At 44.9% G+C, this 14,455-nt stretch overlaps 1 protein-coding gene across 1 annotated transcript; it reads right to left on the bottom strand.

Annotated features, from left to right (window-relative positions):
* Positions 1-11,281: 11,281 nt before the first annotated feature.
* On the bottom strand, positions 11,282-12,644 carry LOC149346455 (uncharacterized). The gene has a single exon (XM_089585397.1). It carries the CDS (start codon positions 12,630-12,632, stop codon positions 11,358-11,360), a length of 1,275 nt encoding a protein of 424 aa, XP_089441523.1. The 5' UTR covers positions 12,633-12,644; the 3' UTR covers positions 11,282-11,357.
* Positions 12,645-14,455: the final 1,811 nt, after the last annotated feature.

Below are 14,455 nucleotides of genomic sequence, written 5' to 3'. Positions count from 1 at the left end.
TAATTTTCATTTGTTGAGGTGCACTGCTAGCTTGATTTTTCCCTGTTAAGAAATTAACTTCTTTCCATATTTTTCTTGGGTCCGATCTTATTCGGGAGAATAGTGACTCATAGTAGTCTTTTTTTTTGCTTTCTTTACGTCGCTATTTAATTTGTTCCGAAAGCGCCTAAACTCAAGAAATAAACCATAATCCTTACTGGCAAGAAATTTATGAAACATTGTGTTCTTTTGTTTTATTCTTTTATAAAGCCCTACACTAATCCAAGGCTTCCTAATTTTACGTTTCTGCACTTTTGCACTTTGTAACGGAAAGGCATCATTGTAGCAGTATAGAAAGGTGTCCAGAAATAGGTCGTATGCTTTGTCTGGATTTTCTTCTGAATACACTTCAGCCCAATCTGCTTGCTCGATCAATACTCTAAACTTAGTCAGTGAGTTGTTGCATATAATCCTCTGCTCAAAATTAGGAGTTCTATCCTTATCTTTTCTGAATAAACATTGGGTGGCGATATAGATAGGCTGATGATCACTAAGATCACATGTCAAAACCCCTGCTGTATATCCCGAGTCGTTAAGGTTTGTTATTGCGACATCTATACTTGTGGAATAGTTCCAAGTAATACGGGTAGGGCTGGAAATGGCATTCTCACAGCCATAGGACATGATGAGGTTTTTCAGGTCCCGTGCGGGTAAATCGTCCTTCAGCAGATCAATGTTCACGTCCTCCATTACAAAATATTTATTCTTTATTTGGACGTTAAACCGCCATAAACTATAAATCAAACGCGTGAGTATACACAACTTCTATTGTTTGCTCTGTAGTGCATACGCCAGAGAGTTGAATCTGTAATAAAGGTTTCATGAGGTCTGTAGCATCACTCGTTCCCAGCGACGGTATTGCAGCACATATCAGCTATGAAATCCTCTACAGGCAACTCTGGTCAAGTTTTCTGTACCATATTCATGTTTTTAGTGGCAGTTCAGGGGAATGCAGAAAGCGGCAAAGTACTCAACTACTTTCGTCTTCGAACACAGTCAAGGGAGGTGCTTCCTGGTTGAAATTTTAGCACACGTAACGAATTCGCTTACTTTTTAACTTAAACGAAATCCTGGGAGGGATCTTAATCATTATTAGCTGTTTGTGCACCAAACACAGTGAGCCCTAGTGGAGTCTTCAGGCAACCACTGGACATGGGATGTGCAAAAACTCTTCGGGAGGTGCCATGCACCTAACCCCATGTTGGGGCATCTCCCGCAAGGTGATTATTCTATTCAATTCACAAAAAAATTCCAATCCTTCCTGTGAACGTTGTTTGCGTGGCCCAATGGTGGGAACAACTTGTGGTGACTGACAGTGTGGTGCATCAGGTGCAGCCTCCCTAGAAACATTCAATTCATTTTTTTTTCGATTCTTTTGTTTGTTTGTTTTTTCAGAGGAGGAGACAGGACCCAAAGACGCGGTAACAGCTTCACGTAGGTTTGTTCCCTTACAAACTGGAATTCATACAAATGTGCATATGACAAGTGTTTCACAGGTTAAAAAAAAGAGGACACACAAGTATTACCAAGATTTTAAGCAGTAATGTAATAAAAATGAATGAGTGGGCATGAATAAACGGTTGCCATTGAAAAAAACTTTATGTGGGAACAAGTGAAACATCCCAATGGGCACTGAAACTCAACTGGACATCCGCAGGACCTCTCTAATGTCCCCAGGACGTTCAATTGAGTTTCAGTTCCCACTGGTATACTACGCACTCCACATAAGTAAAGATGGCAAAATAACTTAATCTTAGAATTTGGATTTCAAAAAGGATCAAACGACTCTTTCTCCAAACAATTTAACAAAGAGGGAAGCATGTATGATAATGATTCCTAGCAACAGTTTGCTTGTGGCATGGGCCCATTCCGTGTTTCACCATGACAGGTATGGCGAAAAGATTCGTTCTTTTCGGGCTTCGCGATTTTCGCTAAGTTGTTATCGCTGTTTTGAACAGAGGACTCGAAGCATACTAGCAACCTGTAACTATAAATTTTGAAAATGGGAGAAATACCATATCGCAAAAAGAGATCATGGGAAGGATAATGGTAGGAACGCTTCCTATACATCTGAAGGCTTTTGTCTGGAGTAAGTGCAGGTTAGACAAGTTTGTGACATCAGTTGTGCCCCAAACCAGGTTACAATATTGCAGTAAAGACAACACTAGGGAATTTTAGAGCATGATTTTAAGTTTTTCGGGAAGTATGCTTTTTAATCTGCGTAAGACCCTACAGCAGAAGCTACGTTAGAACAAAGATGTTCTATGTGCTTAGTTCATGTTTAGCGCATTGAAAAGATATGACAAGGGTGTTTGCAGAAACAACTATGTCTAATATGTCTGTGCCTAACCCTACATTAAGTGGCTCGGAAATGCGTTTTCCTTTCGGCAAGTGCAACACAATCTTTGTTTTATTTCAATTTATCCTAAGATGATTTGCATCAACCTGTGCCTGAATGTCGGCCAACACTTTATATGCACATACTTCAATGCCACTTTCCCAACTACCTGTAATCAAAGCAGATGTATCATCCGCGTAGGATACAAATTGTGCTTTCCTTTTGCAGCAGATCATGGCGTTTATATAAATGGAAAAAAGCAGTGGTCTTAGAATGCTCCTTTTTGGTGCCCCGGAGTTAATAGGTTGGGTTGATGATTTCACACTGTTCAGGTCTGTGTATTGTATTCTATACTGGAAATATGATTTTAGCAAGTCTTGCGTATTCCCACAGAAACTGCAGTTGCGAATCCTGGAAAGGAGATTTTTGCCATTGAGTCAAATGCCTTTGAAAAGCCCATGTATAACCTATTAACACGTACTCTTCATAAAAGATTTGATGATTATTACTTTCTGAGTAAGAACTGCTAACATGCTGAAAGTCATGTAGAAATTTATTTTGGTGCAGGTATGATGCCATTATTGTATGTACAAATTTCTTAATGCATTTCGAGAATACCGGCACAAGAGAAAGAGAGCAGTAGTTATGAAGGTTATTTCTATCGCCTTGCTTAAATATAGGTACCACTCGGGCTTCCGAAGAAGAATTTTTTTTTTACTGGGTCATGCCCCTTGACAATGCCGTGTTTGCTAATAAGGAGAGGCCTCGTGAAAATGGAAACCACCCTTGGGATTCTAGATCAGCGGCGCCTTTTGTCCGGAAGCCGCCGCGGTGGCTCAGTGTTTATGGCGCTCGGCTGCTGGAACGGAAGACCCGTGTTTGTTCCCGGCCGCGGCGGCCGAGTTTTGATGGAGGCGAAATTCTAGAGGCCCGTGTACTTTGCGATTTCAGTGCACGTTAAAGAACCCCAGGTGGTCGAAATTTCCGGAGCCCTTCACTACGGCCCCCCTCATACCCTGAGTCGTTTTGGGACGTTAAACCACAATAAACAAACCAAACCAAACCTTCATATCTACTGAGGAGAGCAGGGAATTGAAGGTTTGGGAAGTCCAATACGTAGTATGCAATGTGGTAGAGCTTGGAAGCAAGATGATTTAAATAAAACCTCCTGTAAGCGGACCTGTAAAGATGACCGTCATTAAAACTATGCTCACTATTTTGGCCTCTAAAGTGCCCAGCACCGTTGTATCCGGTGGTATCATGTTAAAAGGAAACTCGAATAGTTTTAAATAAAACCGAGAGGTTTATTTAAACGAGCGAAGCATTGTCCTCCGATGCTACATCCACAATTGGATAACTGCTGCTTACATGAAAGTCCTATTTACCCTTTCACGGGTGAACCGCCGCCTTATTTTCTTTTGGAACTTCCCTCGAAACGAGAAAAATATGTGTGGGCTATATAAAAGAAAAAAATTACAGAGACTGTTATGTTCTCGCTTAAAGTTGTGACATTACAAGGTTAATGGTCGTGTCCAAATTTCTTTATTGGTGCCTCTAAATACGCACACTCATTAGCATACATCTGTATGCGTACTACACGCACAAACCGCGCAACGTCTCATGACATATTTGAAGGAACGTGCCTCCATGGCATAGGGGAGAGCGTGTTTCAATCACATTCAAAGGGCCACTGGTTTGGTTCTTGTCAGATTCCCCGGTTTTCTTTTGTGCCCAATTAAATTACTTTACAGCATCACATGTCACAATGACGTATCAGAGATGCTACGACTTCGTAGCCGCAATCTAATTAGAGTTTTATTTATTCTACAGCTCAACTGTGATGTCACAACCCTTTTGACCAATTGTGAATTGGAGTGAGAACGCATACGTCTTCTCCTCGGAAAGGCTCCTCGAACGGTACGTCGTTAATAGACGCCTGGTGTATGTCAATCTTTACTGCAAGTGACCTGAGCACTTCGCGGTTGCCCAAAACAGCCGAGTTCTTCGGTTGGTCGCGAGGCCGAAGCAAGCATTTTGGAGCCATCCTTACCCGATGTTCTGTCCATGGCGTGGTGGCGAAGAAGCGAGACCTGGCTTCAGGTGGCACCCACGTGAAGAGAGCACTTCGGACGCTTCCGACGCGGCCGTCGGCTGCCTTGGCACCGAGGGCTGATCGCCACATTCACTTGCTGCCAGTTCAAGACAAAGCAAACATTAATGAATTTCGTTTTCTTCCAGCATACATCCCCGCTTTAACATCCCCTCAGAAGTCTTAGATTTACGACCAAATCCATGCCAAACAGTCTTGGAGAAAAAAAAGTTTTAAAATTGAACAACCCTAATGTACTGTAATGAAAATTTTAAGTAAATGGTCCATTCTTCCTATGTGTAGCAAAATATTTCTTAATATTTTGGAATCGCTTGCATCCGATAGTTAAGACTACCTTAGAAAATGAATTGGGAACGTTTTTGACGCTAGCATAAACGTTTATTAGTAAAAAAAAACGTAAGCCTACCAACAGGAGACCTGAGGATATATTGGTTGTTGGTGAAGTCTAAACAATATATGAAACTGTGGGTTCAAAAACTTATTTTGGGTAAAAAGAAACAACATTTGCTGGCAGCGTAGAAGCGCAACCAGAAAATGGGCGTTGCTGTGTGTGAGTCGCCAAGAAGGGAAATGCAGAGTACATCGTTCTATTCCATGGTTGCCTGTTTAAGCAGAAAGAAAATAAAGTTTTCATTATTCCATCCCTTTGAGAAATTATTTTAGTCAGGTTTGCAAACAGACAACCAAAAACGTTAAATTATGCGCGGTATTTATTATGTTGTCACAAATTCTTATGCAGACATGATCAGCAGGGGACCATGCTAGACGATGGATGGCACAAGTTCGAAAGAGATGGTAGACACCCATGGTTTCCTGAAGGAGGAGCACTATTCTGAAAAGTGAACTTTTGAAATGCTTGCTCGACTTCATTGAAAATTCCGCGTCTGGTTTATACAAGGGGATGCTGAAAAGTTCCTGGCTTAGCCCCCTCTTATGTCGAACTGAAAAATTAGTTGGGTACCATAAAAAAGCATGATATCTTCTTATGTAACTGCGCAAGTATCAGATGTTTCGTGTTTTTATAACTATTTTTAATTTCTGGTAGAACGTTGAGTATGAGTTTATTTCAAACAAGCGTGTTTACATACATGCTTGAGGTGTATGGGAGTAAAAGTTGCTCAAGAGCAGCTTGACAAAGCTCCCATTACCCTTCTATACTCGGCAGTGCAGGACAAAAAACACAGATTACACTAAAAAGATAACAGATAACAAAAATCAGCCAGAAGCAGTGCAATACAACCAAAATTGTACAAATGCCACAATACAACACATTATTATATGTGCACTTTATAATGGTACTCATGCAATAGATATACAGGTGCATTAGAAAAAAAGTTCTTTTAACCTTTTAAAAGAAAAAGAATAGCTGCTAATATTTTGTTGTGTAACTTTAAATTTATTTAATGTGTATGGAAAAGCATAGTAAACTGTTTCAAAGCCATAGTTTGTGCGCGGATGCAGAACGTGCCAGCGTTCGTGGCATCGTGTTGTGTAATTTGAGGGATTTTCAATTAAGTTAGCGATGTCTCTAAATAACATATTGTTTTGTTAAACCTGAACTTTATAGGACCTAAGAATGCGAAATTCGTACATTTTTCCGATCTCCATGATGTGGTATGTTGAGAAATAGGAGCTAACGTGTGACATAAAAGATACATTCACTATGGCTCTCATCGCAGCATTCCGCAATTTCAGAAGTTTATTTTTACATGTAGACGTTGTGGTTCCCCACACCAAATTACAGTAGTTAATTTGAGACACGAATAAAGCATGATATATTGCGATCTTTGTTTTAGTTGGTAATGTGCGCTGAAATTTCCTTAATACTCCTACAACACGAGCTAGCTTAGTGGTTATCAGGTCCACGTGATTGTTCCATAGCATGAATTCGTTGAAATAAACGCCGAGTGTTTTTACAGCACTCACTATTGCTATTGTGTTATTACCAAGTGTCGAGGTGAGGTCAGTCGCAAGATACACATTTTTTAGCTTTGAATATGACGGCTTTAGATTTTTCTGTGTTGATGAGCAACGCATTTCTTCTGGACCATGCATGCAGTTTCGCCAGTACATCGTTTCCTCTACGTATTAAATATTCTACATTTGTTCCTGAAATAAATATGCTTGTATCATCGGCAAAAATGATGTAATCGACTTCACGTGAGATTGCAGAGGCACAAGCAAGTTTCACGCCTGTGGAGTTACGGGTCGTGATGAAGTTTTTGTTTCTATGGCGAAAGTCTGCAAAGGATATTCACAGTGAGATGTCACAAACACTAGGGGAAAAGTGTCCCTCCTACAGCACTGTCAAAACCTGCGCTGCTCGTTTCAAGACTGGGCATTTCACTGTTGAAGATGAACCCTGTAGTGGGGGCCCCACAACCTCAACAGAGCCGGCAAGAAACGATTCTCTCCGTAAGCGGATTCTTGAGGGTCGGCGAATATCCGCCAAAGAGATAGCCCAGATACTGGACATCTACCGGGAGCGCGTTGGTTATATTATTACGGATATCCTAGACATGCGCATGCTTTCAGCGAAGTGGGTGTCGAAATGTTTGAACAGTGAACAGGAGGAGGCTCGAGTTGAGGCATCCAGAGCTGTTTTGACCCTTTTGATACTACAAAAGACTTTTTGAATAGATTACTGACTGAGGATGAAACATGGTTCCACATTTATGATCCAGAAACCAAGGAACAGTCAGAGGAATGGCGCCACAGTGGATCCCCGCGACCGAAGAAATTCTGCTCCCAGAAATCGGCAAAAAAGTCATGGCGTCCATTTTTTGGGGAAAAGATGGAGTTCTATTGGTAGACGACCTACCTCAGGGCTGTAGTATAAGCGGATAATATTACGCCGGCCTCCTCGACAAGCTGAAAGAGGCAATTAAGAAGAAAAACGCCGGAGAAAGCTGAGCAAAGGAATCCTTTTGTTGCAGGACAATGCATCTGCGCATTTGTTCAAATTTGTGACTGGCAAACTGAAGGCCCTGGGTTTCCAATTGATCCACCATCCCCTGTATTCACTTCACCTGGCCCCATCTGACTACCATCTGTATCCTAACTTGAAGAAACATCTGAAGGGTCGTCATTTCGACGACATTGGTGACGTCAAACTTGCTGCTGAAGGCTGGTTTGACGACCTGTCACATAATTTTTTTTTAAATGGACTACAAAAGCAGAAAGAACGATGCAATAATTGCATCAGACTCAAGGGGGAATATGTTGAATAAATTGGCACTTTCAAAACTCTGGCTACATTCTTTCTGTGCAAAGCCAGGAACTTCTCAGCACCCCCTCGTATACTGCTTCCTAGTGCCGTCGAGAGGGCCCAAGCCTCTGTCTCAACCTTATTATTAACTCCTACCATCTGCTCCTCATTCTGTGATAATCACTGCACAAATGGCAATTAATACTTACTTCAAATGTGCTCTCTACATGCGGTATTATTGTAGCTGGCATGATCTCTTGTGTGATTTTGCGCGATCTCCTTGCCGAGAGCTTGTGCAGCACACACGTACGCGTTCTTGTTGCCACTAATTCTGACATGACCCAGCAGAAGTGTTAAAATATGTTCTTGCGCTGTGGGTTTTTTTAAATGCATACGAAATCTCTAATTCACAGTACGACTCCATTTCTGTGTTTAGGGCCTTTCAGTAGACTGAGAAAATAGGTACAAATATTGCTGTTTTCTGTGCTTTTTTTGATACAGACTGAACAAAATGTGTGACCAGAACTGCATCTTTAAGCTCCAGCTAAAACAAAGCTTTTGCATAGCAACCCGTGCGGGAGCTTTCTATAATCTGTCACATTAAACATGTGGGCTTGAAAGAAGCGCTGTCGTAGAGATTTCAAGAGAAGTAGTAGTAGTAGTAGTATGTTTATTTGGCCATATCCATCCATGTCAGTGTGTGAGCTCTCTACGTTTCATTTCATAAATGGGCTTGTTCACTGTGGTTAGCAGTATCCACTGTGTACCTGTATCCAGATGCGATCTGCTTCAGCGTCAGAGCTGATGTGCCTGGAACTCTTGAAGTTGTTTATGTTTTAGGGGGGTTTAACGTCCCGAAGAGACTCAGGCTATGAGGGACGCCGTAGAAGGGCTCTTCCTTCCACGGTACCAATCTTGTGCGTTACTTCTCATGACAACCCCGCCCAGTTGCTAAATGCTACATCACAAAACTCATTAGTCTTAATCACATTTTACCCTTGACGTAATACCCTTGAATTCGTGCAAACCACACTCACAAACCAATCAGACATATCTTGCATGGTATGGAAATTAAAAACTTCATATCAAACAAAGGTAGAAAGGACAAGTTTAAGCCAATTTTTTTTTAGCATAAGCAGAGGAATAAGCCAACAAACAATCCCCACATTCTCTTATTAGCCAGGGAGCCATACTGACTACAGGACAAGACAAATTCCCCTCGTCTTCCCAGTCTTCCTTACCTGTGGTCTTCTGTGTCGCTAGTTTTATCGTCTCAGTGCGGATCGAAGTCCTGGGCGTCAGCATCCGGCGGCACCCACGTGACAACTGCACAACGGACGCTGCCGACACGGGCACTGCCTGCATCCACAAAGAAGGTATGATCAAAACAGGCTTCTCCTGCTTTTGCTTTAAAACAAAGAACATCAATACCACAATTATATACAGCCGGCAGCACTGAAGCTTTGCAGCCAACAAAGAACTGTTGCAAAAATAGCAGGCTGGACAACTGGCAGTATTCGCTGCAAGGAGGCGTCGCCAGTCACAGCGATATGGTTTAAATGCATAGCGCATCATCCCGCTCCTCCGATACCCTGAGACTGCCTAGCACGGCAGCCGTTTATTTCATGATGTAGATTTTTGAAAACTTTAACGGGGACAGTCTACTATGAGATCGGCGTAATGGGGTCTGTGTATCCGTTGCAACTCTTTTGCAGCACAGTTTTTAGTGCATTGGATTGCGGTTAAGGTCCGTCATGCACGAAACTAATTACGTGCACCCTAACGTGGGCACAATAACAAAATTCTGAAATATGATAATCTGCCCCAAGAGCCTTTTTTATGATGAGCTTATTGGTCATCACAAAAAGTGGACTTTCAGCAAAATACTATATGCGGGGTCCCGCATGGCCCTAGTTTGAGGTTTGCTTTATTCTCTGTATTTGTCAGTGACCTGCCAAACGCATACAGATCTCAGAGGTATGTTTTATGCAGATGTCACTGCACGGTATGCACCGGCAACTTGCTTCTGGCTTTAAAACTATATGAATAATGAATTATAATTAATTTTGACATGGTGTCGCAATAAACCATTAGCTGTAAACAGTGAAAAATAGAAATACCTGATTTTTTTTACGAGACAAAGGTTTGTTGAGTAATATGGTATTTAGATTTTGAAGATATTTTCATCGATAATGTCCTCTCTTATGAATACTTAGGGGTCGTATTTGATAGCCACTTTTTAAGGAAGAGCTGCTCAGTGTGTGCAAAATCGTTCCATATGGCTGTATTACCCTGGCAAGAGCACGGCAGTACTTCCCTCGCACCGTTCCTTGGTCCGTGTACTTTTCACTCTGTCACAGTCATCTTAATTACATCAGTGAATCAAGGGGAGCGAGATAGAGAACAAGTTTATTGCCATTGCATAGTGTCCAAAAGCGCGCTCAGCTAGCCACAGCTGCAGTACTGCACCAGTCAGTGAATACTGTTTGTTTTTCAGGAATGGGTCTTTTAAAATCCTTCAAGAAGGCATGTCGTGCGAAACCTAACGCAAATAAAAAATCCACCCCATGCCTCTTGGAATGTTCTGTACCCCCGTTCAAAACAAAAAGCAAGCTAGGAATGGTACTGTTTTTTTGTGAGGATAAAATTTGCAACTCGTTGTGATCGAAATTATAGCAGCTATCTAGAAGGTTGAACTAAGCTGCAAGTGACAGTTCCTGCTAAAAGCTGGGGCTGCCCGGAAGTTCAGCTTCTTCGCTGTTTACAGCAGACACACGCGCTAACGGGGTTTGTAAAAGCCTCCAGGACGCGTGACATGCAATCCAGTGCACAGCTCACATACCCGCAAATGATAACCGCTTTTCAATATCAGATGTGAGAACATGTGAATTTTGCTTTCAATTGCACAAGTACCGTATGGAGCCATCGGCTCTCAGCTTCAATTGCTGCTTACGCGTCCTGTTGTGTATAATTGCCTGTAGTTATCAATAATGAGCCAATAATTGTGTCTGTTTTCTGAACAACGGTTAACCTTGAACGGAAGGCAATATATGCTTATCTGTTCTTGTAGACCTCATGACCGACAAAGGACGGAGAACAATGCGTTTTCTTTCTTGCCCGCTTTTTACTGGTTCTGTATGCACGCGCATGCGTGAATGCATCCGCACCTGGCTTTTATGAAGTTAAAAAGAAATGTATAGAGTCTATTTTTCACCGGCCTTGTGTCTGGGAATTCATAATAAGTAGAAAGAAATGCATTCCGCATTTTCTCCCCAACTAGCCTACCTGCAAGCCTTAAAGATAATCGGCCTTTCATTAAGTACAGTACTCACCAGTGATAAGTGCAGCTGGATAGCGCGCGCAAGCCTTGCATGGCAGCAGCAATCATTTCGCGACACTTATTCCAAGCGTCCTGGTATATTTCTTTGTGTGGACTCAAGCAACAAGTGCGGCTTGGCAAGAAGCTCTCAGGAGGAGTGTTACTAGGGGATCCCATTGTTTCAGATTCGCTGTAAAATATATTAGAAAATTGGAAATAGAAGTATGAGTGAGTGAGTGAGTGAAAACTTTATTGTATCTTTCAAGGGTTTCGCGGTTGTGAAGTCTCCGTCGTCTTCTCTGGCGCTGGCGACTTGAGGCTTCTCGTCAGCAAGGGTGGGCCCCTATTCCAAGGCTCCACTGAGTCGTGCTGCATCAGTCGCGTGCTGCACTAAGGCCCTTTGGGTCGCGAGCTCGCCGCTGGTGAGCCGACTCTCCCATTGCTCCGCACTCGGGTGTTCGTGTTGGTGGAATGCCTTGTTGCGTTCGCATTCCCACGTGATATGATAAAGTGTAGGTGTGGCATCGCACCAAGGGCAGGTGGCTCTGTATTGTGTCGGGAACATCTTATTAAGTATGTATAGGTTAGGAAAGGAGTTGGTCTGTAATCTGCGCCAGCCGGTCGCTTCCTCCTTTGTTAGGGCTTTGTGTGGTGGTGGATATCTAATTCTAGCTCCCCTATGCAAGTGCAAGGTCTCTGCGTATCCCCCCTCGCAAGCCTGTAGGCGGAGCTCCGGAGCATTTGACTGCCCTGCTCGGAATGCGTTACCTCGAGCTAGGCTGTCTGCCCTTTCGTTCCCCACTATGCCCGCGTGGCCCGGGATCCAGATTAGGTTATGCCTGGGTTTCTCCTCGGCGGAGGTTACCCCGCTGAGTATTTTAAGGGCTGTTCTGCTGATCCTGCCCCTCGTGTAGTTCCTACACGTCTCCTTCGAGTCCGTCAGTATGTTGAGAGATCGGCCCGTTCTGTAGCCTTCTGCTGCCGCCAGCGCAACGGCAATCTCTTCGGCCTCCGCTGTGCCGGCGACCTTTGCTGTGGCACACGTGATCATGTTGCCTTCCTTGTTTACCACTACCGTCGCGGCTACGCGTTCTCTCTCGAGCGGATATACGGCAGCGTCCGTGTATACGGTGTTGTCTAACTGGGCTAGCGTTCTCTCCACGTACTCGGCCCTCGCTTTTCGTCTGTTTTCGTGAAGATTGGGGTCCATGTTTTTCGGCAATGGTCCTACGTTAATGGTTTTCCTAAGGTGGCCCGGTACGTCTGCGTATCTGTCTACCAGTCCGCTCGTGTCCCGACCCAACCTTCTTAGGAGCGCTCGTCCCGTGGGGGTGCCTCTGAGTCTCGTGGTTTGCGTTCTCAGCAGAGCTTCAGCGAGCTCGCTGAAGGTGTTGCTGATGCCTAGCTGGAGCAACTTTTCGTTCGACGTGTACTTGGGTAGGTGCAGAGCAGTCCTGTACGCCTTCCTGAGAATGATGTCGGCTTGCTCTCTTTCCGCCTTGGTCGTCGCGTGGTACGGCAGGGAGTACGTGACTCGGCTGACAATTAGGCTGTTAACTAGCTTGAGAGTGTCGTCTTCTCTCATTCCATATCTCTTTTGGGAGACTATGTTGATCATACGGCCCACCTGCTCTGCCGCCTTACTCAGCAGGCTGATGGTGTGGCTGCATTTCCGGCTTCCTTGCAACCACATGCCCAGGATCCTTATCATGTTCTTTTCCGGGATGTTCTGTCCCTCGAGAAGGACCTCCAATGTCGCTTGGGTGGGATGCTTGCCGACCCTGAGGAGTTCCGACTTCTCCGTCGAGCATCTTAGGCCCCTCTCTCTGGTGTAAGTTTCTACGCAAGTTGCCGCTTCCTGTAGTTTTTCTTGCTTCTCCCCGAGTGATCCTTGGGTGACCCATATCGTGATGTCGTCGGCGTACATCGCGTGTTGGATGCCCTGGATCTCCTTGAGCCGTCTTGAAAGTCCAATCATTGCCATGTTGAAGAGGACGGGCGATATGACGGATCCTTGGGGTGTGCCTTTGCACGGCGTGGGGAAGACGTCGCTTCTCAGCTCGCCTAGCCCCACGGTCGCCGTTCTGTCGCTCAGGAAGGCTCTGACGTAATCGTGCGTTCTCTTCCCGCAGTTGGTGTTGTTGATGCCCTCCATGATGGCCGCGTGGCTTACGTTGTCGAAAGCCCCCTTTATGTCGAGGGCCATGACGACGTTTTCGCCCGCCTTCGGCATCGCCTCGAGCACTTCCTCCTTGAGTTGGAGCAGCACGTCTTGCGTAGAGAGGTTGGCTCTGAACCCGTACGTGCTGTCCGGGTACCATTGTTCGTTTTCCAGGTGCGACTGGATTCTCTTCGTGATCACTTTCTCGTACAGCTTGCCCAGGCACGACGTTAGAGATATCGGCCTGAGGTTCTCGATCTGGAGCTTCTTGCCTGGCTTCGGAATCATCACGACGACGGCGTGTTTCCACTCCGCCGGCACTCTTCCCTCTTGCCAGAGCTTGTTGAGGTAGATCGTAAGCTGATCTATCGCCTCGTCACTGAGGTTCCTTATTAGCGAGTTCCGAATCTTGTCCGCCCCCGCCGCCGTGTTCTTCGTGGCCGATCTTATCGCCTCGACGACCTCCTCTCTCGTGATGGGTCGGTCCATGGTCGGGTTCTCCTCGCCACGGTATTCTTCTCGGTAGCTCTCGACCTGATCTTTGCCGTAGCACTTGATCCGGACCTCTTCGAGTAGTTGTTCGTCCGTGCCTTCGTATTGGTGCACCAGCCTCTGTATCGACTTGCTGCCTTCGGATTTGTTTTTGCTCGGGTCCATGAGGGCCTTGAGGATCTGCCACGTTCTGGCTGTGCTGAGGGTGCCGTTCAGCGAGTTGCTGAATTGCTGCCACCCCTGCCTGGCCAGCTGCGTCGCGTACTGCTCCGTTTGCTTGGTTATATCGGCAATTTTCTTCTTTAGCTTCCTGTTGAGTTTTTGTCTCTTCCACCGCTTGGTGAGCCCGCGTCTCGCCTCCCATAGGTTGAGGAGCCGCTTGTCCACCTCCGGCGTTTGTTCCGTTCTGTCTACTTCTTTCGTGTATAGGTCTTGGATTCGTCTGTAGAAGTATGAACTAAAATCTGGAGAAGACGATGAGGATGACGATAAGCGTGACGTGTATTAATCCGAGATTGAAGAAGATGAAGTATTCGGTGAAGTGGGAAGAGTTGATTGGTGGAAAAGAGAAGGTGACGACGAAGACAAGGGTGACGTGTACCAACGAAAAGGGTATAAAAGCGCGATGGATAGCGTGGCACGGGGAGAACAGAGAAGCGGAGGTTCCGGCGGGTCAAGAACGCCACGCCTGGAAGAGTGCAACGCCGGCTACTCCTCCGGTGGTCTCGAGTTCTACGGCGTCGCACCGTAGACTTCCTTCCGTTCCTGAGCCCGTGAGCCCGTTTCGT

The sequence above is a fragment of the Amblyomma mixtum genome, chromosome 4, assembly GCF_055824585.1.
Source record: "Amblyomma mixtum isolate Tamu chromosome 4, ASM5582458v1, whole genome shotgun sequence".
Lineage (NCBI taxonomy): Eukaryota > Metazoa > Arthropoda > Arachnida > Ixodida > Ixodidae > Amblyomma > Amblyomma mixtum.
This window is presented reverse-complemented; position numbering and strand designations above follow the sequence as displayed.